The 26,097-nt window shown below is 46.6% G+C and overlaps 1 protein-coding gene across 7 annotated transcripts in view; it reads left to right on the top strand.

Moving 5' to 3' along the window:
- Window positions 1-26,097, top strand: part of LOC138492618 (solute carrier family 2, facilitated glucose transporter member 11-like) — a 326,496-nt gene that overhangs the window by 98,448 nt on the left and 201,951 nt on the right. For all 7 annotated transcript variants that reach the window (XM_069619913.1, XM_069619914.1, XM_069619915.1 and 4 more), the window contains exon 2: window positions 20,157-20,252. In XM_069619913.1, the coding sequence (XP_069476014.1) occupies window positions 20,157-20,252 (96 nt within the window). The remainder of the gene's footprint in view (window positions 1-20,156; window positions 20,253-26,097) is intronic.

The following is a 26,097-nucleotide window of genomic DNA, read 5'->3' as shown; positions in this document are numbered from 1 at the left end:
AGCTGGATACAATTAAACCATCATCTATTCAGCGTAAATGCCACTATTCTCAGCTTCACTCCCGGGCCTTGGGAAAGGGAAAATAATGCAATCTCTTCATTATGCCACGCTACTACATTTCCATCAGGGAACACAAAATACTAGGCCCCACTTCCAATATGGTGATACTTCAGTATTTCCCGCATCCTTGCCCTCTGTTTGCATCATCATTGTTACACATTATATTTCACTACTGCTACACAATATCACCCATGTCTTATACCGGGGCTTACCTAGGACTCTGTCTGCAACTACTTTATGAATACATTTGCTGCTTTCAACTGCACTCCCCACCACTCTGTACCCTTGCACCTTCACTTTCTCATGCGCTAATAGATTTTGATTAGCCTGAATCTTTGGCTGTGAATGGGAGCTGCACGTGCACCCCAACATTCGCCTCTTTAGATAATCCTCCATTAACTAACCCAGGAGTTTCCCTTCTTCTGTAATCATCATCCTTGGGCACCCATACCCTGCACATGTGACATAAACTTGCACCACCTTGGGCATATTTTTCTGGGGTACAGGTAAAGTAAAGAGAATCGCTATCCCAATCTAAGTCGACCCAGTACTCCACCGTTCTCGATCCGGTGGGGCCGATTCTGCAGGGTCATCGGCCATATTGCTTGCATCTCATTTTATATCGCTCTGTATCATACGCCAACTGGATAATTTCGAATTGCATTATCAACAGGTATTTGGGGTTGGCTGCATTCTGGTTACCTGGCACCAAAAGGGAGGCAAAGAACATTTCTGTCTTTGTATGGAGGCAGTATTTGCCTGGAATGGCCTTCAACAGTTTAGGAGATTCTTCAGACAGGTAATTAGATCGTGTTTGGTGGCATCTTCTGATTGAGCAATTCTTTTGCCTTAGGTGCGGGGGTTGGGATGGTTCTGGTCTTGACATATTTACTAGAGACAAGTGTGTGTCAGGAACCATTTACCACTAAGACAGCTGAATGAAGGGTAGTTAGTGAACAAGTGCTTCTCCATGATGGCGGGAGATGCATGTAGGCTTGCTGGCTGCAAACCCAGAATATGTCCGTAAGAGCAGCTGTTCCTTTGCTAAAATGAGGGATGAATAATGTCTTATTGCATTTGCTGTTGGTTGCCACAGGAATGGTGCCATTTCCTAGGAAGCACAGCACATATTCTGCTACTGCCTGTATCTTCACTGGATTCTCTTTTGCTTCAATCTGTTAGCTTTGACACATATATACCCCATATGGAAACTCAGATCTTGTGCATGTTCTGAATTACTTCTTCATCGAACCCCACCAAACACCCCGCTGCACAGCTTACATCTGCCACCTGCCATTTGTTGGCAATGAACAGTGCTCCTTCCATCTTATCAATACCGTCATCATGACACTGTTTGGAAGAGTCTTGGTAGAACATCGAAGGACCATCTGGCACATGCAGAAAAATAGCATCAGGAACACTAAGATAGGAACCAATAGCTTCACCGCTATTACTAGTCAAGTTGGAGCCCAGGAGAACATGATGTCGAACCAATCATCAGCTTCCGTTCCCGCTTCTGTCTCTATTCCTATCTTCAACTTGTGTAGGGCCTCACTATATGGGACAAGGACCCATTGTCTCCATCATTGGGCGTGGGGGTTTACGTGCAACAAGACAACCCTATTTTTTTACAGAGAGCCCCTTCCATGATCGTCAACAAATCTAAAATTTACTGATTCTGCATGGTCTTCAGCCGTATTGCTTGCGGCTCACTTTTTATCGAGTTCAGACCTTGCTCTGTATAATTCGCCAACTGGGTCACTTCCCACCGCACTATCTGCAACCGTTTGGCTTTGGCTGCTGCCTGGATACCTGGCAACAAAAGGAAAGCAAAGAACATTTCTGTCTTTGTATAAAGGTGATTTTCATCTGGAATGGCCTTCAACAGTTTAGAAGATTCTCCAGACAAGTAATTAGATTGTTTCTGGCAGCTTCCTATGATTGAGCGTTTCTTTCGTCTTACTTGCAGGGGTTGGGATTGCCCTGGTCTTGGCATATTTACTAGAGACAAGTGTGTGTCAGGAACCACTAAGACAGCTGAATGTGGGGTAGTTAGTGAACAAGTGCCTCTCCATGATGGTGGGAGAGTCATGTAGGATTTCAGGCCACAACTTAGAATATCTCCATAAGAGCCACTGTTCCTTTGCTAAGATCAGGGATGAATAATGTCTTATTGCATTTGCTATTGGCTCCCACAGGAATGGTGCCATTTCCTTGGAATAAAAATGCATATTCTGCTACTGTCTGTATCTTCACTGGATTACCTTTTGCTTCGATCCATTAGCTTTGATACGTATGTACCCCATGTGGCAACACAGATCTTGTTCACGCTCTGTGTTACTTCTTCATTGAACCCCGCCAAACACCCTGCTGCACAGCTTAGTACTGCTGCTTCCCATTTGTTGGCAATCAATAGTACTCCTTCGAACTTTAGCAATGGGTGTGTCAAGCACTGTGGGTTCTTCTTTCTTTGCACATTCTCCATTGTCTCTGTCCATCAGTACAACCTGTAGTTCGTGCCCTTGGAACATACTTCATACCCAACACAGTGCCAAATGGACTAAACACTGGGCTACCAGAGGTGGCATCGCTTGAGGTATTAACTGCTTGGGTGCCCCATATGCATGTGGGAAGAGGGAGCAAAGATAACAACTTCCATTTGACCTCTTCTTCCCCACTGAGCACATGTGACTATACCATAGATTACTGAGTTCTGGATGGTGTACGTCGGCCACTGTATCAAACACCAGCCCTGTGTATTTGTCATATCCCCTATCTTCTTCAGCTGCCCGCCTAATGCATTGTTTTCTGAACCAAGTATTGTTGTCTATTATTGTAGTTATTTTCATATGGACAACGTTATTTTGGAAAATACCACTTTGTACACACCTTTGAAACCCCACTTTATATGCCCCCACCATATAACCTAACCCAAACAATATACACAATACCCAACAAAAAAAACAAACATGTGTACAATATTGAGAATATTCCATGATGTTTGTGATGTGAAACCTGCAGGGGACAAGAAGAAGGAGACAACCAGGCAGTGATCACAGCATTCGTCATGCTCCTAATCATTAGAACTAATGTGTTATACAATTGAATGAACATTCACCTGAAAGAAGAACACATGCTCTACTTGAAATGCTTGCTTTAAAGTATCAATTGCTGGCAGACATAATTAAAAGTTATTTCTTTATTCAGGAATTTGCTGGTGATCTGGCAAAGGGGGAGTTGTATGAGGTGCCTTCCGGACATCAGAAAGGAGAACCCAATACCACAATTCCTTTACCTTGACGACGAGTGGTGTTGTATGCACGACAGTATAGGGCCTGTTCAATTTGGGTTGACTCCAACGCTGAATGAAGTTCCTTACATAGATTGTGCATCCAGGCAGGAGCTGCAGGGGAGGTAAGGGGAGGTAAGCTTATGTGGTTGGACACTGTGCCATTTTCCAGCTCTTCTCTTTTTGGTGCTATCTGTCGAGAGAGAACTTTTATGCATCTGATTAACTGATGCAAATACCCTGTAAACTCCTCTTGCAAAATACTTGCAGACCTGTGAGCATCAGATGCACTATTTGTTAGTGAAAGTGACGTGTGCGTTCTCCTCCCTGACAAAACTTGGTGAGGCGAAAGGTGATGATCTTTGCAGGGTTGCGTTCCCAAACTGAACAAAGACAGGGGGAAACAGTGAACCAAGTTCTTTTTGAGGGTCACACACAACTTAGACAATTTCTCCTTAAGAGGTGTGTTGATCCGTTCAACAATTCCGTTGGCTTGAGGATGGTAAATTGAGCAGATCATATGCTGAATGCCTAACATTGCAGTTATCTCCTTAAAAATCTAGTTGAAGAAGTGAGTGCCATTATCATATTTAAGTAATTTGCACACTCCCCAATGGGGGAACACTTCTCAAACTAAAAATGTGGCTGCTGATTTAGCATCTAGATGTGCACATGGCCCTACCTCAACCCACCGCACAATGACAATGAAGTATCGGTAGGTGTTTTACACAGTTCCCCCATATCAGTGAAATCTATATGGAGCTCACAGAATGGTCCACTGGGGTGGGTAGTGTGCCACGCAATGTTCTCAATGTTTGCCCCATGTTATACATGTGACATGTAACACAGTTGGCTACAAAAACAATAAACAATTCCTGTAGGTTGAGAATGAACAAATCCTCCTGAAGGTCTGCATCGATATGCTGTGTAGACACATGCGCTGGGTGATGCAGCTGCTCAAAAGCTACATTTAACAACTCTTGGGCATCACTACTTTACCTGTGATGACCTGTCTCGAGATATGATCAGTAGGCGATTGCATACATCCCCCTTTTTTGCCACAACTCTTTCCCTTCTTGGGGTGCCTTTCCCTATAGTTCAATAATTTGAGTGACTGGTACAGCAGTGTATGGAACCTCTCATTGCACTTGCAAACTTGCTACTTCTGGTTAGGCTGCAACGTCTTGCACTTGCTGCTGCTTTGGCTGCCTGTTCTGCCGTCTCGTTGCAGAGGGAAATTGGGTCTATGTCATTAGTATGGGCAGCACATTTGACCACTGCGATATTGTGGGCCTCAAGGGAGCATAAATCAATCTATTAGTGCTGCATATTGTACTGGGGACCCATCAGCCCTGTGAAACCCTCTCCCCTTCGATCGAGATAATACTGAATGCACAGTGGTAGTGACAGACACCGAATCAGAGTATATTGTCACTTGGCACCCTTGGGATGCTTCCAGCGCTTCAATTAGGGCATTGAGCTCTGCAGTTTGGGCAGGGTTGTGCATGGGTAATCTTTTCTGAACCAATACCTCGTACTCTCCATCTACTAGGCAGACCACTTCTGCACCTGTGCGCCCTTTGCCCATCTCCTGGTCTATGGTTGCTGAATCATCCACAAAGAATACTTCTTCCTCCTCAAGAGCACAGTCCCTCACCTTAGGTATGTCATCCTTGGGGCCCTCATGGGTGAAACAGTCATGCACACCCACATTAATTGGTTCAGCGAGAAAGGAAGCTGGATTGACAGTTCTACACCTAACAATGTGAGTGGATGGACATGAAAAAATCACATCGTAGGCTGAAACTCTCTGTCCAGTCAGTGTGGATTTGAACCTCTCAATAATTGCGAATACTGCGCGTTCCACATATAAAGTTACTGAGCACCACATCATAATTGTGCTAGATTTTTCCATGGCGAAAGCCGTTGCTGCTAAAGCCTGCACATATGGGAACTGACCTGGCATCACTGAGTCCAACATCCCACTATAATAGGCCAAGGGCTTGTGACCCATAGTACTATTCTGTGTAAACATTGCTGTCATCATCTGTCCATTTGAATGAGAAAACAAATAAAACACCTGTGTGTAGTCAGGGGTTGCTTAAACAGGGGCATTATTGATAATGTTTTTGAGTTCTCGGAAGCATGTGACCATCTCTTCTATCCATTTAATGGGGCTTTTTCACCTTCTGGGCCTCCAGAAGTCTAATATCCATGCCCTGCTGTCATGGCCATGGGCCCGGAATCCCAGACCCCACACCTTCAGGGCATGAGAGCAAGGAGTAATACAACCTTTAATTGTCCCTTAAGGACAATAACGCATGGAGTGCCCAACTGGACTCAGTCCTGGCGCCTTTGGTGCCATAAATAAATGTTCATTAGCACATTTTTATTTGGTGCATCTAGAGGTCCACACGTGCAATTGGTTGGGGGTGGCTACTGGGGAGAGTCGGACTGCACATGTAAGCATTCCCTAGGACTGACAGGGTGGGGCCGATGAGTCAGCTAATGGGCGTGGCTAGAGCTAGGCTATATAAGTCTGCTCAGCCTTCTTGCACGCGCTTCACGTTATTCTGCTACTGCAGCGTAACACTCACCGCCGCCTAAGCGCAGAGTGCACCTACCTGTTTCCAGCTACCGGCCTGAGCGCACCTTAACTGTTTTCAGCTACTCACCAGAGCGCATTTTACCTTGGTTCCAGCTACCAGCTGCAACACTTACCTTTCAATCTGCTTCCTTTGGCACGCATAATCGTGGACTCTGGCATTCATCTTCCATCTCCAGACCTCCGGATAGCAGCGCTCCAGCCTGACAACGTTACAGACGGTGCCTGCAAGAGAAAAAGACAAAGACAAGGTTAGAAACCGCTAAGACATTACGTTTTAGGTCGCGCTTAGACAAATCCTCGCGCTTGACATTAAACCTACACTTACCATTGGTCGGAGCATCGAGGACTCCATTCTCCTCCCATTTGGCCTCGCTTCATGGACTGCAACTACCTCTGGGCCGCATATCACCTATTGGGAGAAAGCGGAAGAAAGACATTATTAAAAGGATACGGACAAAAATCAAGAATCAATACTACAAAGATACTTACCTTTAGGAATGGTTCAGGCACAGCCGGTCTGGGCTGCCATGCACATGGGTGAAGGAACTCGGTCCATCAAACGCACCCCTGCAGTGAGAAGCAGGACGGAGAGCTTGCCATCATCAATAAACAGGGGCAGTGCCAACAACCAGCGCAGATCACAGCACGTGAGCAGGGGAAGAAGCCAGACAAGGGGAATCCACTTCATGGGAGGGCTGCAACCGTGCCCCAACGTCCCAGCAGAGACCAGGTGAGTGTAACAGAACACAAAGCCTCTACGAATCTCTGCCTGGGCGTTATGAAAACCTCAGAAACAGACCAGTTGGCTCAACTACTGGGGGAATTACATGATCTGAAGTTCATGCCTCCAGGCAGGAAACCAATGCTTTAAGGAGGGATCTTCTTGTAGCTCCCGAACAAACTGACGACTTGGCAAGACAAATGCTTCAGTCCCACGTGGGTGAGGTCCCACTACCAGGACTTGCCCATCCTTCCATGCTGCAGCCATCATCACCCGTTCAAGTGGTTCTCCCTGGTTCAGTGCCATTGGCCCCGCCCGAACGCTTTACTGGTGACCCTAACAAGTACGCTCTATTCATAAACCAAAGTCGCCTCCATTTTTTGTGCTGGCCTTGTGCTTTTCCTAATGATCAAGCCAGAGTCACATTTGTACTCTCATATTTAAGAGGTAGCGCAGCAGACTGGTCGATACCACTACTCAACCAGGATGACCCGCTACTTCAAGAGTTTGGGGAATTTCAGCGGAAAATTGAGAAATTGTTCGCAAGTCATACCCAAGCACAAGCTTTGGACAATGAATTATTGTCACTCAGACAGGGAAACCAAGACCTATCGACCTACATTGTCACTTTCAATCGTCTTGTAGCACAGACAAACTGACCAGAAGAAAAAACGACTACGCTCTTTTACCAAGGGTTACATGGTGAACTTAAGGATGTTCTAGCTCAAGTGGTCAATCCCCTCGAAGCATGTGCGGATTATATCAACCTGACTGTGCAGCTCGATCATAGATTGCAGAACTGAAAAATGGATCACACAAGAGCTGCAGAGAGGTTGGTCTATATGCGACCCCGGGACAATCAAACCAAAATCCATGAACAAGCTAAACCAATGCAGATCAGGGAATTACGAAGTCCTATCACAAAGGCTGAAAGAGAGAAAAGGAGGAAACAGCAGCTCTGCTTATACTGTGGGATGGCAGAACATTTCCTCCGAGAATTCCCAGTGAAACCACCGAGGAAATTAGTCAGATCAACGGACAATGGTGATGAGAGAAAGGAACAAGAGTCGGAAAACTCCAACGCCCGACAAGCGTAGGGGTCCACTTGTCGAGCATAAAGAAGGAATCCGTACAGACCTCACATCTAGTAATCTTGGTACTTTTGGTCAACCACAAGCAACCATCAAAGATAAATGCCTTGAAAGCATATATTGATAGCGGAGCAGTGGGAAATTACACTGATCAAGATCTGGCTGCATGAATGGGCTTTCCTCTCCAACAGAAGCTGAAATCGGCAAACGTCACAGCAGTGGATGGTTCTCAGTTATCATCCGGACCAGTGACGTAGCATACGTCACTGGTCCGGATGAAAAAGTCATGCTTATGTGCCAGGATGGTCATCAAGAAGAAATCTCCTTCGATCTCATTGGTGCTCCACAGCTCCAGATGATATTAGGAATGCCTTGGCTGGAAACCCACAACCCTAGGATCGACTGGAGAAAACGAGTTCTGACCTTTCCTCAAGAGTGTGCTAACGCTTGCTACAATAAAGATGTGAGCAACCTAAACCCCAAGACCAAAACTATTCTGGGACTCACTGATTCTTTACCACCTGAATATCTGGATTATCAGGATGTTTTTCAGAAGGAGCAAGCAAACACTCTGCCTCCACGCAGGCCTTATGATTGCCAAATTGATCTGGTGCCCGGAGACCAAATTCCCTGCAGTAGAATTTACACCTTAACGGATCAGGAAAACCAGCATCTAAAAACCTACCTGGATCAGTATCTAGCTAATGGCTTTATCCACCCGTCTAAGTCCCCTGCCTCTTCGGCTCTCTTTTTCGTAAGTAAAAACAAAGGTGACTTGAGAACTTGTATTGACTATAGAGCGCTTAACCTGATCACAGTAAAAAACAGATACCCACTGCCACTTATTCTGGAGATCCTGGATCAGGTAAAGAATGCCCACATTTACACAAAACTGGATCTACGAGGAGCCTATCACCTTATAAGAGTTAAACACAGGGATGAGTGGAAGACGGCATTCCGTACAAAGAATGGCATTTTTGAATACCAGGTTATGCCTTTTGGGTTATGTAATGCCCCAGCGGCCTTCTAATTTTTTATGAACGATGTGCTTCGAGAATTATTGGATGTTTGTGCACTTGTCTACATAGATGACATTCTCATTTATTCAGCTTCCAAGGAGGACCACGTCACCCATGTAAGAGCAGTATTGGAGAAACTTCGACAGCATTGGCTGTTTGCCAAGCTAGATTAGTGTTTCTTCCATGTAACAGAAGTTGAATTCTTGGGTTTTATGCTCACACCACGAGGCGTACACTTGGACACAAGGTGGATACTATCCTTCAATGGCCATCGACCGATATCCACAAAAGGAGTACAAAGCGTGCTCAGATTCGCCAACTTTTATCGTTGGTTTATTCCCAGGTTTTCACAGATAGTTCACTCAATTACCTGTCTGCTGAGAAATAATAAGACATTCCTTTGGTCTCCAGAAGCAGAGAAAGCCTTCCAGGAGCTGAAACTTGCTTTCACCACAGCACCAGTTCTCCGACACCCTTGACCTGATCTGCTATACGTGGTCAAGACCGATACCTCCAACGTAGCCATGGGAGCGGTATTATCACAAAGAGACCCCGACACTGGACAATTACATCCCATAGCGTTCTGGTCCTGTAGGTTTTCTGCACCGGAGTTGAACTATGCGATCACGGACAAGGAACTACCAGTGATTAAGGGAGCCTTCAAAACATGGAGACACTGGGGTCATTCCGAGTTGGGCGGTAAGGGTTTACAGGCACCGGTAAGGATGTCGGTGCCGGTAAACCCTTACCGCCCTATTCCGAGGTCCCTTAGCGGGTCCCAGCAGGAACGGCTGGTCTGACCAGCCGTTGCTTATGGGACCCGTTAAGGGACTTTGGAGCTAATACGGGCCCGCAATTAGCGGGCCGTTATTAGCACCTTCCCCATTCCCATTGAGCCCTAAGGGGGCCCTAAGGGGGCTCAATGGGAATGGGGAATGGTTTACTGAATGGGGACTTACCTGGTCCTGCAAGGTCGGAATGACCCGGTAAGTCCCCATTCAGTGAGACCGGACCCGGGTGTGGAGGCAGCCATGGCGCTAATAACACCATGGCTACCTCCAAACTCGTAATGACCTGGACTATCTTCTGGGAGCAAGACATACAGTCACTGTCATCACGGATCTCTGCAATCTGCAATAATTGAAGACCGCCATGTTGCAGTCTTCTCGTCAACTTCATTGGGCTGTCTTCTTTGCATAATACGATTTTATCGTCACCTACAGACCCACAGTACGCAATGGGAAATCAGACGCTCTGTCACGCTTGAGTGAGGATCAAGAAGCTTTTACCACATCTGAGCCTGTGGCCATCATTCCTGAAGATCGAATCCAGAATCAAATTGCTGCAACCGCCTGCTTCAATGACTTAAAAACCGATCTCCAATCTCAGATGAGCCAAGCGACATGACAGAAGTGGCTATCCAGAGGGGATCAGTACACCATTGAAAATGATCTGCCGTATTTTCAAGGGAGGAGATTGTACATTCAGGACAAGAAGTAACAAGGACAAAGAGTAGCTAAATATCATGATTCACTAGTGGAAGGACATCCGGGGATAGCCAAGACTCAAGCTAAAATTCAGAAAGGCTATTGGTGTCCAACTTGGAGAAAAGACATTGCCCAATTTATTGCGACCTGTGGTGTCTGCGCACAACACAAATCTCAGAAGCAGAATCTAGCTGGGTTATTGCGTCCATTGACAATACCACCAGCACCGTGGCATACGTTGTCAATGGACTTTATCACAGATCTTCCCCCCTGCAATGGATATAACACCATCTTAGTTATTGTAGATTTATTCTCCAAAATTGCCCATTTCATCCAGTTAAAAGGACTCCCCACTGCTTCCACCCTCGCCACTGTGTTTGTGGAACAGATTGTCATATTGCACGTATTCCAATCAGTACTAATATCACATTGTGGAACTCAGTTCGTCTCAGCACTCTGGAGGAGGTGCTGCAAAGTAGCCAAAATTGATCTCCGGTTATCCACTGGTCACCATCCTCAAACCGATGGTCAAACCGAACGGACCAACCAGACCTTGGAGCAATATCTGGGGTGTATGTTGCAACAAACTGAGGAATCCTGGAAAGAAATACTTTGGCTGACCGAATTTGCTTACAACAATTGCATCCACACTAGCACCGGACAAACCCCATTCTACACGGTGCATGGTCGACATTCTTGAATGTCCACTTTCGATTCCCTTGACGAATTGGAAATGACAGCAGTAACAACCTTACATAAGACCATCACTCAGATTCTTAAAGAAGCAGCTGAACACCTGACCAGAGCTAAAGAAAAGCAGAAAAAGTTTGCAGACCGACACCAAAGGGAAGCCCTAAATTATCAGGTCGGAGACAAGGTTTGGTTAGCATCCAAAAACATTCCCTTGAAGGACCACAAGCCTTCAGTCCCAGGTATTTGGGGCCCTATACCATCAAAGCCATGATAAACCCAGCTGCCATGAAATTGGAATTGCCATCTAATATGCGAATCCATCCAGTGTTCCATGTTTCACTCCTGGAACCAATTAAACCAGGTACTCGAATTGTTGCACCCCCTGAGCCCGACATCATAGGAGGAGAACCGGAATACGAGATCAAAACTATTCTGGATTCCAAAATAGTGCGATCTAAATTGTACTACCTTACAGACTGGAAAGGTTATTGACCTCAAGACTGTACATGGGAACCCGATGAATTCGTACACGCTCCACGACTTATCAGACAATTCCATCGCAACAATCCTACCAAGCCAGGATCAGGAGAATGAACACCTGTGAGAGGGGGCTTGAGGGGGAGTGCTGTCATGGCCATGGGCCCAGAATCCCAGACTCGCACCTTCAGGGCACGAGATGCAGGAGTAATACAACCTTTTATTGTCCCTTAAGGACAATAACGAATGGAGGGCCCAAGTGGAATCAGTCCTGGTGCCTTCAGCGCCAGGCTCATTAGTAAATGTGCGTTAGCACATTTTTACTTGGTGCATGCAGAGGTCCCCACGTGCAATGGTCAGGCATGGCTACTGGGGAGAGTCAGACTGCACGTGTAAGCATTCCCTAGGAGTGGCAGGGTGGGGCCGATGAGTCAGCTAATGGGCGTGGCCAGAGTTAGGCTATATAAGCCTGCTCAGTCTTCTTGCACGCGCTTTGCGTTATTCTGCTACTTCAGCGTAACGCTCACCGCTGCCTAAGCGCATCTTACCTGTTTCAGCTACTGGCCTGGGCACACCGACCTGTTTCCAGCTACCGGCCTGAGCGCACCTACCTGTTTCCAGCTACCGGCCTGAGTGCAATTTACCGGTTTTCAGCTACTCACCAGAGCGCATCTTACCTTAGTTCCAGCGACCAGCCGCAACACTTACCTTTCAATCTGCTTCCTTAGGCACGCATCATCGTGGACTCTGGTATTCATCATCTATCTCCATACCTCCGGATAGCAGCGCTCCAGCCCGATGATGTTACAGACGGTGCCTGCAAGAGAAAAAGACAAAGACAAGGTTTGAAACCGCTAAGACATTACGTTTTAGGTAGCGCTTAGAAAACTCCTCGCGCTTGACCTTAAACCTACACTTACCATTGGTCGGAGCATCGTGGACTCCATTCTCCTCCCATTTGGCCTCGCTTCATGCACCGCAACTACCGCTGAGCCACTTATCACCTATTGGGAGAAAGTGGAAGAAAGACAAAGGATACAGAAAAAAATCAAGAATCAATACTATAAAGACACTTACCTTTAGGAGTGGTTCAGTCACAGCCGGTCTGGGCTGCCACGCACATGGGCCAGTGAAGGAACTCGGTCCATCAAACGCGCCCCTGCAGTGAGAAGCAGGACGGAGAGCTCACCATCATCAATAAACAGGGGCAGTGCCAACAACCAGCGCAGTCCACAGCACAGGGACAGGGGAAGAAGCTAGACAAGGGGAAACCTCTTCATGGGAGGGCTGCAACCGTGCCCCAACATCCCCGCAGAGACCAGGTGAGCGTAACACCTGCAGTAATTGCACAACCCAGGAACCTCTTCATGTCTTTAACTGTGATTGACTGTAAGGTGCTGCGCACTGCAACTGTGTGCTCAGGTGTGACTCTCTTACCATCAATGGAAATAAGTTGTCCTAAATATAACACTTCCTGTTGACAGTATTGCATGTTGGCCCTGTCCACCTTGCACCCTTTATCTGCTAAGAATTTCAACAGTGCGAGTCTTCCCTGCACTGCTGTTTGCTTGTACTGCATACCAACAAATTGTCGACATATTGCATTATGATACTGGGCATGTGTATGTTCCCTAAATCAGCTACTGTGGGAGTCAAAGTACCGCTGTGGGAGCTAAGTATGCTGGAATATTATCCCGCGATAGGTAAACGCAGTGAGATATTGGGAATCCGGATGCAATGGGATGGAGAGAAATGCATTATTTTAGTCAATGACAGTGAAGTGAGTCACTGTGTTAGGTATGTTACAAAGGATAGTTGCTGGGTTTGGTACAACCGGGAATTCATCTTGAACCATGCTGTTCAAGCGGCATACATCCTGAATCATCCTACAACTAGACCCCTTTGACTTCTTAATAGGGTATATAGTCATGTTACAGGTGAACTCTGAGGGCACTCTAATGCCCTGGTGCAGTAGTGCTGTAATGGTGTCATGTATTCCCTCATCTGCCTCTTTGGACAACAGGTACCTATTTACTCTGGGTAATATTGCTAAATTTGAGGGTAATGTGCACTGCCACCACACTCTTTAACAGACCTACCTCATGGGGATTACCGGTCCATAGACCGTAGACTTGGGCTAAGTTGCCCCGGGCAAATGATGGCATACTTTCAGCTAGCATGATAGAACATGAGACATTGCAATATTGGAACATTATTTCACATGGGGCACAGTCAGTGTCCTCAAAGAGCTGCACGTCTGACACCCCCCATCAATGATTGGTTTTGGTCAATGCATAGGAACGTGCACCACTCTCCTCCCTCTGCATCAGTCCCGGCAACACAATATTGTCTCCCGTGACAACCACCCCTTCCAGATCTAACGTAAGGATTGGCCCTCTTTCGTGTTCTTGGGGAATAGCTGGTCCAAATAATAATTCAGATGGTACCCCCCACATTCTACTGTCAATACCGGGCCCTGCATTAAACAAAACTGTAACCCCGCATGTAAACAATTCTGGGTGTACAGGTATTCCTCGGATTGCTACTTCGATTCCCAATGCGTGCACAATGACCATGGCCCTCGCACAACATATTCCTTGGGTCGAATACAATACACCTTCGTCCGTGAATAATCTTGTCATGTTGAGTTGGCTTAATACATCCCTCCCTAACAAATTCACAGGGGATGCGGGGAAAACAACGGGCTCACACTTCTCTGTTACCTAGCCTATGGGTAATAGGTCTGTGAATGGAACCAATTTTATTGCTCTAGAGAACCCTTGCATGTCCATTACTTCACCAGATTATGGGAAATGCCCCTCCCTGATACCTGACTCTGTTGCTCCAGTCTGCCATAAAAATGAATTATTTGTTTTCTATCTCCACGCCCGCAAGTGGTTCCTCTTCTGGGCCATGACTGACAGGAATGGGCATGCTAGAGCTCTCTATGGGCTGTTCTAATCTGGGTAGGTGTTCATTCCTGGAAATGTAAATGGGTTCCCACCCACCACACTGGCCCCCTGGTAATTAGTAACCGTGCCGTGGAGTAGCACATTGTTTCTGAGCACCTGAGGAACCTACGGTAGTGGCTGATGGATGGTATAAACTGATGGGCTGTTGGGTGATGGTATGGGCATCTGCAGATACTGCGGCAGGGCATTATGTGGGGCATGGGCTGTACACCATAAAGAACATTCAGAGCTGCGATAGCATATGGCTGTGGACAAATGGGTGGTCCTCCTTGTGTTTATCGGGGCGTACATGGATCATATGCAGCTGATTGTCTGCTCCTACATTCCCGTGAGAAAAGACCCATCCTTCTGCATGTCCGACACTGCCCTGCACTCCCAAACCTTGGGCCCATTCCTTTAAATCCTCCTCTGCCCTTTCTGAATCCCGCAACCACTCCCCTTCCCCTTCCCCTGGGGTGCCCCCTTAAGGCCCTCCTTGGTATGGTCCCTGGTACCCAACATTCCAGTCATACCCTCCTCATGAAGTGGGGGCTGCTTCTACCTCATTCGGTATGGCCCTCTGCGCCATCTGCCCTCCTCGTGGTGTGGGTACTACTGTTCCCTCCAACGCTTCTTCCTTCTGTGCCATCTCTGTCACTTCCTTTTCCTTCTCACTCACCCTTTCACAATGGTGCACAATATTGACTGTATCTCCATCCACCCCTTCGCTTCAATTCCTACCACCTTATCTAAAGCTTTCTGTACCTCTTTGGGAAGGCCTTGCTTCACCATGTAGTAAAAGGATGCTATGGACTGGTCTCATGTCTTGCTTGTTGCTGTGCTCCTCATCTCCTGTGTTTGCAATATATAGTGCGCTGGGTCTTCATCATCTCGTATTGTTCGTGCCATTATCAAATGGAGATCTGGCGCTCCACAGCGCTGTGTAAGGAAGGCATGGTATCAAAGTAGTGAGGGCAGACACAATTGACCACAGTTCAAGGATATTTATTGAACTTACAGACTGGTTTGGGTTGGAAAAACGCCTATCTAACCCTAAATCTAAAGATGGGAGCAAACTATGACCATCAAATAATAATAACACAGTCCTAGTGGTGTTTTACCAAAGTAAAAGGGCCAATACTACAAAAAACCATTTGCCAAAAAATGTGTATAGGTAAACAGGTTTCTTAAAGGAAAATCATTGTGAAACATAAATCTCAGAATGGCAAGTATATATGGTTCTAGGTCTCCCCTTCAACACTTTTGTATCAAACGTGGGTTTAGGGAGTAACACTGGTACTTGGACACACTCTGCTTGGCGATCACTACGGCAGCCTGCTCTATCCTTTAGAGTCTCTTTGGGTTCAGAAAAACAATGTCTTTTCCATCTTGCTATAGTTCACGAAGGGCTCCCCTCGCTCGGGGTCAATACTCTTCTTATCACCCAACAATAGTTCACCAATGACTCTCCTCATTCGGGCTCAAGCCTCCAATGACTCTCTTTATCCTTCCATTTTCTGGGGTTCCCTTCCCCATGCTTTTGCTAGCACTCTGGTATTTGAAGTTTCCTAAACACAGTTCACTTTCACTTTCATTCCCCTCAGTCAGGATCAAATAATTCAACTTTAAGCACTTTCTTTGACCTTCCTCAGTTGGGCATAAGCCGTTATTCACACTTGATTTGGTTTCCCTCAGTCGGGCATGAGCCGTTGTTCAAATTTAAACACAGGCAGTTTCCCCTTCGCCTGACCACTTAGTTACTATGTATCCCTCTATCTGTCCTGGCAATTCCTGATATACTGTTGAAAGCACTCTGCTCTACGCAAACTGGGCTTTCATCTCCTTTGCTTGACTCACCGGTTGCGATGGGAGACTTGTCACTTTCATGGCTTTCCCTCTGGAGTCAAGACTATGGCTCTTGTTCTGCTGTCACCTCCCTACCTCAGCCATTGACCCAGCAGGCGGAGATGTTAGCCTCGTGGTACTGGATACAATTGTTTGCTTCCCGCTGGGCTGGCTTGAATAACCTTCTTGGCGTTTTGGAATTCTCGCTTTCTAGCAATAAGGGGATTTCACTTGCAGCCTCTCCAGCCTGTTTCTCTGGCCTCCTGCGTTTCTCTGCCTGGTTGGCCACCTCTCTGGGAATACAGCTCCTTCCTGTGCACCGCATTACTCGAAGTGTGCTTTTGTGCTCTCCCTTTTATCCAGGTGGGGGAAGTCAATGGGTTGTAGGTGCAGATGATTAGGATGGAGTGCCTTATCTTTCCTGGCCTCATTAATGGGACACAACGGTGGTGGTCCATAGGAACTAATGGCCCATGAGTTCCCATGTGTAATCGTCATTGCTCCGGGTTTGTTCTTCCTCATCTCAGTCATGTCAGTAGGGTAGGAAGGGTGGGGATTATGGGAGTTGTAATGTTTTGAAAAATGAGGAAAATAAGTCAGAAAGGGTTTCAAATAGAATGGATCTTTTGAAGAATGCTTCTTAGAGTTATGTCTTGGAAGGGGGAATTGGGGATAGTGAGTGGGGGGGGTTTCCTCTTGCTATATGTAATGGTGATTCTACATTTTGGAGAAGGACATGGTTGGGATGTGGTTGAGGTTGAATGACAGCATCCTACAAAAGTTGAGGGGACATTGGGTAAGGACATTAGAATAGGGGAGGGAGAACACCCTGTTCGCCTAACGGTGTTCTGCGCTTTTGGTATTCTTCCCCAAACATTCCGCTCAGCTTGGGAGAAGGGGGCGGAAATACCCTTGGGTTTTCCACAGCTGACCACACACAGGCACTACAATCATTAAAATTGGCCTGTCATGACTGTTGTCCCTACCTGTACTCTGGGATACCCTTCCTTGACCCAAATGCCATCTGCCTGGTCTCCCAATACTGCGGTGGACAAACTTTTCATATCGCTCACAGCGAGTGTAATGCCAGTGGTCTGTTTTTGAAAGGCATAGATACATTTACCCACACCTGCGGTAAGGGATGGTAGCATCTTAATCAAATTGTTCCTATCCATGTGGGGCCAGGTTAAGTATTGTGCCCTCCCAGGACCTTTGTGTAATAACGGGAACCGTGCCACTATTGGCCTCCCTGTTGTCTTCTTCCCCAAGGCTTTTTCTAACCTTGTAGATTTTTGAAGGTGATTGATTTAAAAGATGTGTTTCAGAGCCCCTACTCCTCCTCTTTTTTGGGGACTGTTTCCATGTCATCAGGCATTCTAGAAAGCAAGCAGTAACAGACTTTAGGCGTGGGCCCTGTGGAGTTGGGAGTGGGACGCACCCACCCTTTCAATGATCATGTCAGATTGGTCCAGACAACATCCACTAACCCAACCACCTCGGATTTAGGGAAGGGCTTCTCTCTGCTCTTAGATGATATCCAGCGGGGACATTTGCACACTGGTGTGCTCCTGGACCCCAAGGGTACACAAACAGCACCCCCAGCAATGAGCAAAATGGGGCTTCTGGAAAAGAAAGCTTTAATTCCCAAAGGAAGTGCAGTAACCAAGAAATCAGTTGCAGGATTGTGAGTGCTTTCTCTGCTATCTAAGATATGATTGGTTATTTGTAACGTGCTTAATACCCAGAGGTTTCTAAGCGCGGACCCGGGGAACAAACCTGTGTTGCTCCGTGTCATCTTGCTTGCAAGGCGAGCACGTTGCTCCTGAGCTATCCTCCCGAGACATGGTGATCATGGGGATCATGGATAATGTTGGGACCCCTTCTTACCTTTAGCAGTCTATGTAAGGATGACTTGGAGCTGACCCATGGGCACTGAGGCCATTTCAGGTCCTGGTCCCATTTGCATAGTTGTAATCCAATAACTGTACCAACAACAAGCATTGCGTTGCATAGCCTGACCAGCCTTGTGTTGCATAGCCCAAACTGCCTTGCATAGCCTGAATGGCTCAAGAGTCTAAATCAGCTTAGTCAGCTGCCACCAACCAGGGTTACAACCTATTTGTTATTTGCCCAATAGAACATTCTTTGGATCAGCGTTTCAGGTCTTTTAGTAGGAATGTCTATGCTTTTTCCACTTTGCAAACTTTGTATGTAATTTTAATGATGTGAAGCAAAAAAGATCCCCTCATGAGGTTTCAGGGCTGGTTCCCTGGATGGGTGTAATGCAGCTCTCATGTTGCCCTGCGCAAAGGTTTAAATTAGGCTTTTTGAGCACTAGAGAAATTCTGACTCTTCCTTCCAGACACAAAGACTCTCTGTTTCCACAAATAGTACACACAAAATGACTCGGGCAACCAGGAGAACAACACATACACACACACAGTCAAAGGTAGCTGCATTTTTAAGACATTCATTTAAATAAGCAAAACAATAATACACGTATCTCCCAGCGCTGCAGCCAAAAAGATATCTGTATATTTGCAAATTAGGCATGTGCTTTCTATTTAAACCAGCCCACAGTTCACCCAGACCAAAGGGTATACTCACTCCAGCACCCTGCCACTGGATCCCCAAACTAAAGGGTAAATTACATTGTTCAGGGGAATTTGGGGGAGGCTGGTCAGACTCTAAGAGATACCAAGAAACACCCACCTGTACATCACAGCCAATGCCCCAAAACCTAGACAACCAGGCCAGCCTTTCAGCCAGGCACACTCAGGCATATGCATGGGGCAGCAAACCAAGGGGGCAAGAGGTAGAACTGCCAAATCAAACAGAAGGAAAAGAAAACACCCCAGAATTTAGCATATTTTAAGTGCTCATCGTTGTTCCATTAACTTAGGACTCGGCATCGGAGACCACCAGTTAAAAGGCCAGATACAAATGTCTGCTACAGCCAGGGGGAAGGGTGGGAGCAATTGAGTCGGAAGACAAGAAAGACAGATAGCATTTGAAAAAGAGAGAATGAAAGAGGAGATAGCAGAAAGAGGAAGAAAGCAAAAGAGCGAGTGGAAAAAGAAAAGGAGAGAGAAAAGGAGAAAGAAAGTGGAAAAGAACATGGAACAGTAAAAGGACACGTGAGGTGGGAGACATGAATGAACAAGAGATAAGAGAAAGGGGATGGCACAGAAGGAAAAGGGAGATGCGAATAAAGGGAGCAGAATTGAAAACTGGATGGATAGGGGATGGATAGAGGAATTATTAATGGATGGAGAGCTGAACATTCGATGCCTATAGGGTGAAAGTGAATGGGTGGGTGGATAAAGGGAGAATGGCTGGAAGGGGTGGGGGGTTGGATATGTGGAATTATTAATGGATGGAGAGCTAAAGATTCGATACCTAGAGGGTGAAAGTGAATGGGAGGATGGATACAAGGAGAATGGCTGGAAGGGGTGGAGATGTGACAAATGGATGGTTGAAATTAAAAGAAGGATGGTTGGTTGGAAGCACACAGAGAGGGGGTGATTTAGGGATGGGAGGATAGATGGCTTGGAGAAGATTGGAGTTTGGAAGGACCCATGGATCGATGGAAGGGATATAAGGGATGGTATGGATGGATGGATGGACGGATGGATGGTCGGTTAGCAGCACATGGAGAGGGGGTGATTTAGGGATGGGAGGATAGATGAATAGGAGAAGCTTGGAGTTTGGAAGAACCCATGGATCGATGGATGGGATCCAAGTTATGCGATGGATGGATGGATGGTCGGTTGAATGGAAGCTTTGAACTGCACTGCAATGATTACTATTAATAGCTCCATGTGTGAAAAGTAATGCATTCATATGCAAGAGTTCCTCGCATGTGACCAATGGCTCCTTCACAATCATCTTCTTCTCTTTCTTGCTCCACAACAGATCACCTGGAACCTGGCCTTGCTGACTTTGGTAGCCGGCATCGGAGGGACCTTCCAGTTTGGTCTGCACATCTCCATCATCAACTCCCCCTCTGAGGTAGGTCCACATTTGTGGTAGTAATTCCCCTTAGCCCAGCGGAATGGATCAATAGCTATGCTTCGCCACCTACCCCATTGATACCCTGCCGTTTGATCCACAGAAATGAGAGACTAGGATTGCGCTTCACAAACCCCAAAATCCTCTCTAAACCTCCTAAACAGTCCCTCATAACCAAGACCACCGATCCATGCCTATCACGGCTAAGATTGCAAAGCCTAATAAAAACACTAGTGTGCAGCCCCCTACCCTTAAAGGAGCACTCATCAATGCATGCTCGCTGGTCACACATGCTCTCAATATCTCAGACTTAATTACCACCAATTGCCTTGACTTCCTCCCCATCACTGAAACCTGGCTGCATCAGGCAGCTGGCCCAGCCTTGTCTCTGGCACTCCCAGAGGGTTTCACCATCATCAGGTCAGACATAGACTCAGGCAAAGATAGAGTACTAGCCGTCATAGCCAAAGCCCACCTGGGCTTCAGAGCACTGTCCTCTATCAACTTCCAATCAGACGAACTATTGTCAGTTAAAGTCCCCACCTCAGCAACCCAAACGCTCCTACTCTTCTGCCCTCCTGGCCCCATCTCCTCCTTCAAGGAAGATATCACAGATCTGCTTTACACAAAACACCAAGCCAGGGTCCCAAATCCTCCTTCTCAGTGATTTCAACTTAGGACTGAATGACTCTAAAGATTCCAACGCCACCTCGCGCGAAAACGCCATCTCTCAAATGGGCTTTAAACACTGTATCACAGGGCCTACTCACAACAAAGGCAGACCGTTGGATTGGCTGGCAGATCTCAACTGCTCAACCACTATCCTCCAGAATTAACCTACTGCTTGGTCAGACCATCACTGTATCTCCTTTTCCATTCAACAGTCGCTTACCAACCCTAGCCCTACTCTCTCCCCTCAAATGCTAGCCAGAAATAACCATAACATTACCTTACAAAACCTATGTCTGCTATTCCACGCTATCCTTGACCCACCTACGTACAAGGACCTAAACTCAGACAATCTGATTGACCTTTACAATGTCACCTTAATATTTGCCATAAATGATGTTGCCCCTATCAAACTTCAAAAAGCTAAACCAGTAGCTCATCTCAATAAATGGTTCACAGCTGAACTGAAAATGCTTCGCAACACCAAGAGAGCTGCGGGAGCTCTGTGGAGAAAATCACCTACTGCTTTTTATAAGAATAATTTCCCCTCGGCTGCCACCACTTACAAACTAGCCATCCTCAGCACTAAAAAGGAGACTTATAATAGCAGAATCCTAAATGCCAAATCCAGCACCAAGGAACTCTTCACTATCCTGAGGGAACTAGAGTCTCCAGGTCCACCAACAGAAGCTTGTGTCAAGGATGCAACCTGGTGCGATAATATACAGAAGGCCATTTTCGATAAAATCTCTATGCTCCAAGCCAAAATAGAGAAAAAGAAATCTAGTCTGCCTAACAGCTCCAATGCAAACACCCCGCTGGATCCTCATCCCCCTACCTGCCCTCCTTTCTCCTTTTCCCCAGTCACTCCTAAGGAAGTGGAAAACATTATCCGTAGCCTAAAATCATCAAGGTGTCAGGGTGACCAACGTTTACTTCAACTCTGGTTCAGTCCCTACTAGCCTTAAGGAGGCATGGGTCTTGCCCCTCTTAAAAAACCTACCCTAGATCCCAACACCCCAACCAATTATCGGCCCATCGCTAGTGTCCCATTCCTCCTACAAGTACTGGACAGAGTGGCCTATATACAAATCCAAAAACACCTGGAGGACAATAACCTTCCCAGTCAACGTCAATCTGGCTTCAGACCGAGACACATCATAGCAACTGCCATCTTGGATTTAAAAATCCAAATTGACGAGTCCAAAGATAAAGGCAATTTGGCCATACTCCTGCTATTAGATCTCTCTGCAGCATTTGATCTCGTTGATCACCAGATCCTAACAAAACACCTAACCATAGCTTCTGCCTGTTCCCCAAAAGCATTGAATTGGATTCAATCCTTCCTATCAAAACGTACCACCAGCGTATTCGCACCCTCAGCCTCAGCTGAGCCAATCCCCATCACCTGTGGAGTACACCAGGGCTCCTGCGCCTCCCCGACGCTTTATAACATATTCACTGAGCTTCTAGCTTCTTTTTGACGGTCTTGACAACCTGGGGATCACCTATACCAACTACGCCAATGACACCCAGGTCCTCATTACACTCACTGGTTGCTATGAGAATGATTCCAACATGATGAATGAAATCTACCAGGAAATACAGGCCTGGATGGCCTCCCACAGCTTGTGTCTCAATGACGACAAGACAGAGCTCTTGATCATTGGGACTCAAGCTTGCCTAAACAAACTCGACTCCCGCTACACGTCCTTCGACATTAACGGTAACTTGGCAACCTTATTAAGGTTGCCAAGGAGGTCAAGACTCTTGGAGTCTATCTAGACTCCACTCTCTCACTTAAGGGACAAGTGAGCGCTACTGCCTCCACAACTGCTTACACTAATAACTTCATCAATGCATGCAAATCCTACGGGCGCTAGTCCTATCTAAATTGGATTGCTCTAACTATTCCTAGGCTCCTCAGAACGCAACCTTAATAGGCTACAAGTCCTTGAGGGTTGCATTAAACATACCCAGATCCCACCACATATCTAGCCTCAGACGGGACACCCACTGTCTCCCCTTTCGTGATAGGATCCTGCTCCACACACTTGCTATCACGCTCAAATGTCTGTCCAATACAGCACCAAAATACCTCTCAGACAAATTCACTAGAAATCAACCAGCCAGACCCACCAGATCTGTCTATTCACATTGTTCAACCTAAAAACCGCTGGAGGAGCCAGCTTCCCAGTTTAAGCTGCCAAATGCTGGCACTCTCTCTCTCTCTCTCTCTCTCTCGATCAGAACTGAACAATCTTTCTGGCCCTTCAAAACCAAAGTGAAGACCTGGCTTACAGACAAGGCTTATTAACAGCTTTTAGCCATCTGCCTGCGTTATCATACAACTGAAACTTCGACAAGCTCAAGCACTTACTTGTATTTACATGAACACTGCCTAGTCTATAACCCTGAGTCGGCTTATCTCTGTGTTTTACCTGTATTTCATTACTGCACACCTCTGGGATAAGTATTGCAAGCAGCAGCATCTTGTGACTGGCAGGGGCTTCAAAGCAGAATATATAGAAGATTCTTCTGCAAAAGGCCTACAACAAGTGGGATAGGTTCCAGAGATACCACCTGGGGCTCAGGAGGGTTTGGGGTACACAAATGTGATGCAACTCATTGTTTTGCCCCACATGATTGAGAACTGGGTGCCTGCTGGCATGAGCATGCTAGTGTTGAACCTCTAGGTTGTCTCCTAGGGCCAATGAATGGTTAGGATAAATACATGTGCCTGGCACCTGCATATCTATTAGGAGATGTTTTATAAAGCATTGAATGCACCCTTCACCTCAACAGCAATCTCCCCAATAGGCCTCCCTAAAAATTTGTGATTTAAAGTACACCAGATGAGGCAGCACATCTGTGTGCATCCACTTCTGGTCCTCATCCAGTCTTTGACAGGAGAGTGGGCTGGTCGTGTGCCTGTCTGCATTTTAGTATACATAAATCCTGTCTTCAGTTGTCTGGCTTCCTCTCTGGTTGTGCATTAAACTATGTTCTGGTCACTTTAGGGGTCGGGTCGGCGGCCTAGTGAACTAATGCACCTTCTCTAGAATCTGTGTTTGAGGTCATGATCACATGTTTCTGGGCAGGCCAATGCAGCCCTTCGAGGATAATAAATGGAGTATGTCAGAACAGTGAAGGTAAGGCAGAGTGATGTAAGAAAGTTCCTTTGTTCGTTGTAGTCAGCCTCCTTCCTCTGCTGTCCATAGCCAACTGTCTTGGAACACAAGTACATATAAAGATCCAAATAGAATACAGCTCCAGGTTCATGGAGACCCTCTTTGAGGAATGTGACAGGAGGGAAGGAGGAGCAGGGGAGGAGAAGGGGACTAACAGATCTTCCTCCTTTGGGGTGAAGTAGGAACCAAAGAGCGAGGCGACCTGTATCCAGAAGGGTACTGAAGAATGGTAAAGCAAGAACCTCACACCAGCAAAGCGCAATCAGTCTAACAGTCGTCTTGGAGAACGTGCTTCGCTCCTGTTGCCCTTGTCGCTAGAAATTATGGAGCTGAATTCCAATGGTGATGCAGTGAGTAGGCCACCATGCAACCAGATGTTAGCGGTTGTGTCAGATCAATAAAGAGGTCGAACTGGTCAAAGCAAGGAAGATCCTGAAGAAAACACATAGTCGAGGAAGGACTGAGATTCTTTGCCACCCGCTCCACATTCCACACTCTACCATCTTCAGTGTGAATTGCCAATCTGAAGATCTCAATGATTCTGAAGGGACAACTATATTTCAACTCTTTCTTAGTAAGAACAGGGAGTTTCACATTCACAACGTCAGTTATACAGAGCACTGGCTGTCTTCCTTCGAGGAATTGTAGAGCGCTTTGTTCTCAGCTTGTGCCTTTCGAAGTTGCCATGTACTGCTTGAGAAATGATGAGCACAATGTTCTAGGCATTGAGTTCTCCTGCAAGTTGCAATGGTGTGACACCGGACCATAAAACTTCCTCCCCCTCATGAGGTGAAAGGGGGCGTCTTGGTCATGGAATGACGTTTGCAGGGGTACATGGTCACAAGTTTCTGGACTTCTTCCCACACTTCGAGACCGCTACAAGGGCCTCTTTGGACACACTCACCCAAAACCGCATTGTGGTTGAATCATTCCACTAGCCCACTGCCTTGCGGATGATAAAGGGCAATGGTGTGTTGACCTCTCCACAGGAGTTGCTTCCAATCAATCTTAAGTAGGCATTGTCCAGGTTCCACCAGAACTGCAAACCCTTTATAAAACTTGGTGTCGAATTTGCACAAATTAAGAAAGGATAGCAACTTTTTTTGGTGGCTGGGTCCACAGCAAATCACTCTGGCGAGATCAGACTTGGGTCAAACTCCTTCAACTGGGATCGTGTGCCCTAAATACTGAAAATCTTCACATAGGAGCACACATTTGTCGTGGTTCAGGAAGAAGGATGTTGAAGACGCATTCAGGAGTAACCTGGTTATGTTATGTTATGTTACTTGAACTTATAAAGCGCACGGTCGCCCAAAGGCATCATGGCGCTGAGAGGGAGCGCTGAACCAACAGGAGAAGGCTAGGCACGAAGGTGCTAGAAAAAAAAGGTCTTTAAGGCTCTTCTAAAACCAAGATGATTGGAAGCATTTCTTAGTGCCGGCGGGAGGGTGTTCCAGAGTCTAGCTGCAGCGATTGAGAAAGCTCTACCACTGACCTTTTCACAATTGTACCCCGAGACCATTAGAAGATTAGTGATAGCGGAGCACAGGACCCGGGTAAGGAGATAAGGAGTGAATTTTGATTTAAAAAACTCAGCTCCTTGGCCATGAACCGCACAGTGCACAATACACAGAGATTTGAAGAGGACCCGCTGGCCCACCAGGAGCCAATGGAGTCGGCGGAGAACTGGAGAGATGTGGGCACCATAAGAGGTGCCGGTGCCTAATCTCGCCGCCAGGTTTTGCATATGTTGAAGCCGCTGTATTAGGCCAATTGGCTGTGACAGGTACAGAGAATTGCAATAATCGAAACGTGAAAGTACCAATAGGCCAGCACCGGGGGACGGAAGGCTTCTGGTATCAAGGGAAGAGCCCTATTAAGGAGCCTGGTGGTGTTGTTTGTTTTGGGAAAAGATGAGGAGATTGTCTTGTAAGTAAATGACTTGCTCAAGAGCAGAGAATGCGTCGTCCATGGAGCATTGCAGC

This window comes from Ambystoma mexicanum, chromosome 10 (assembly GCF_040938575.1).
Source record: "Ambystoma mexicanum isolate Mex_15411 chromosome 10, UKY_AmexF1_1, whole genome shotgun sequence".
In the NCBI taxonomy this organism is placed as follows: domain Eukaryota; kingdom Metazoa; phylum Chordata; class Amphibia; order Caudata; family Ambystomatidae; genus Ambystoma; species Ambystoma mexicanum.
The sequence above is the reverse complement of the archived record's forward strand: the minus strand, read 5'-3'. Positions and strand labels throughout refer to the sequence as shown.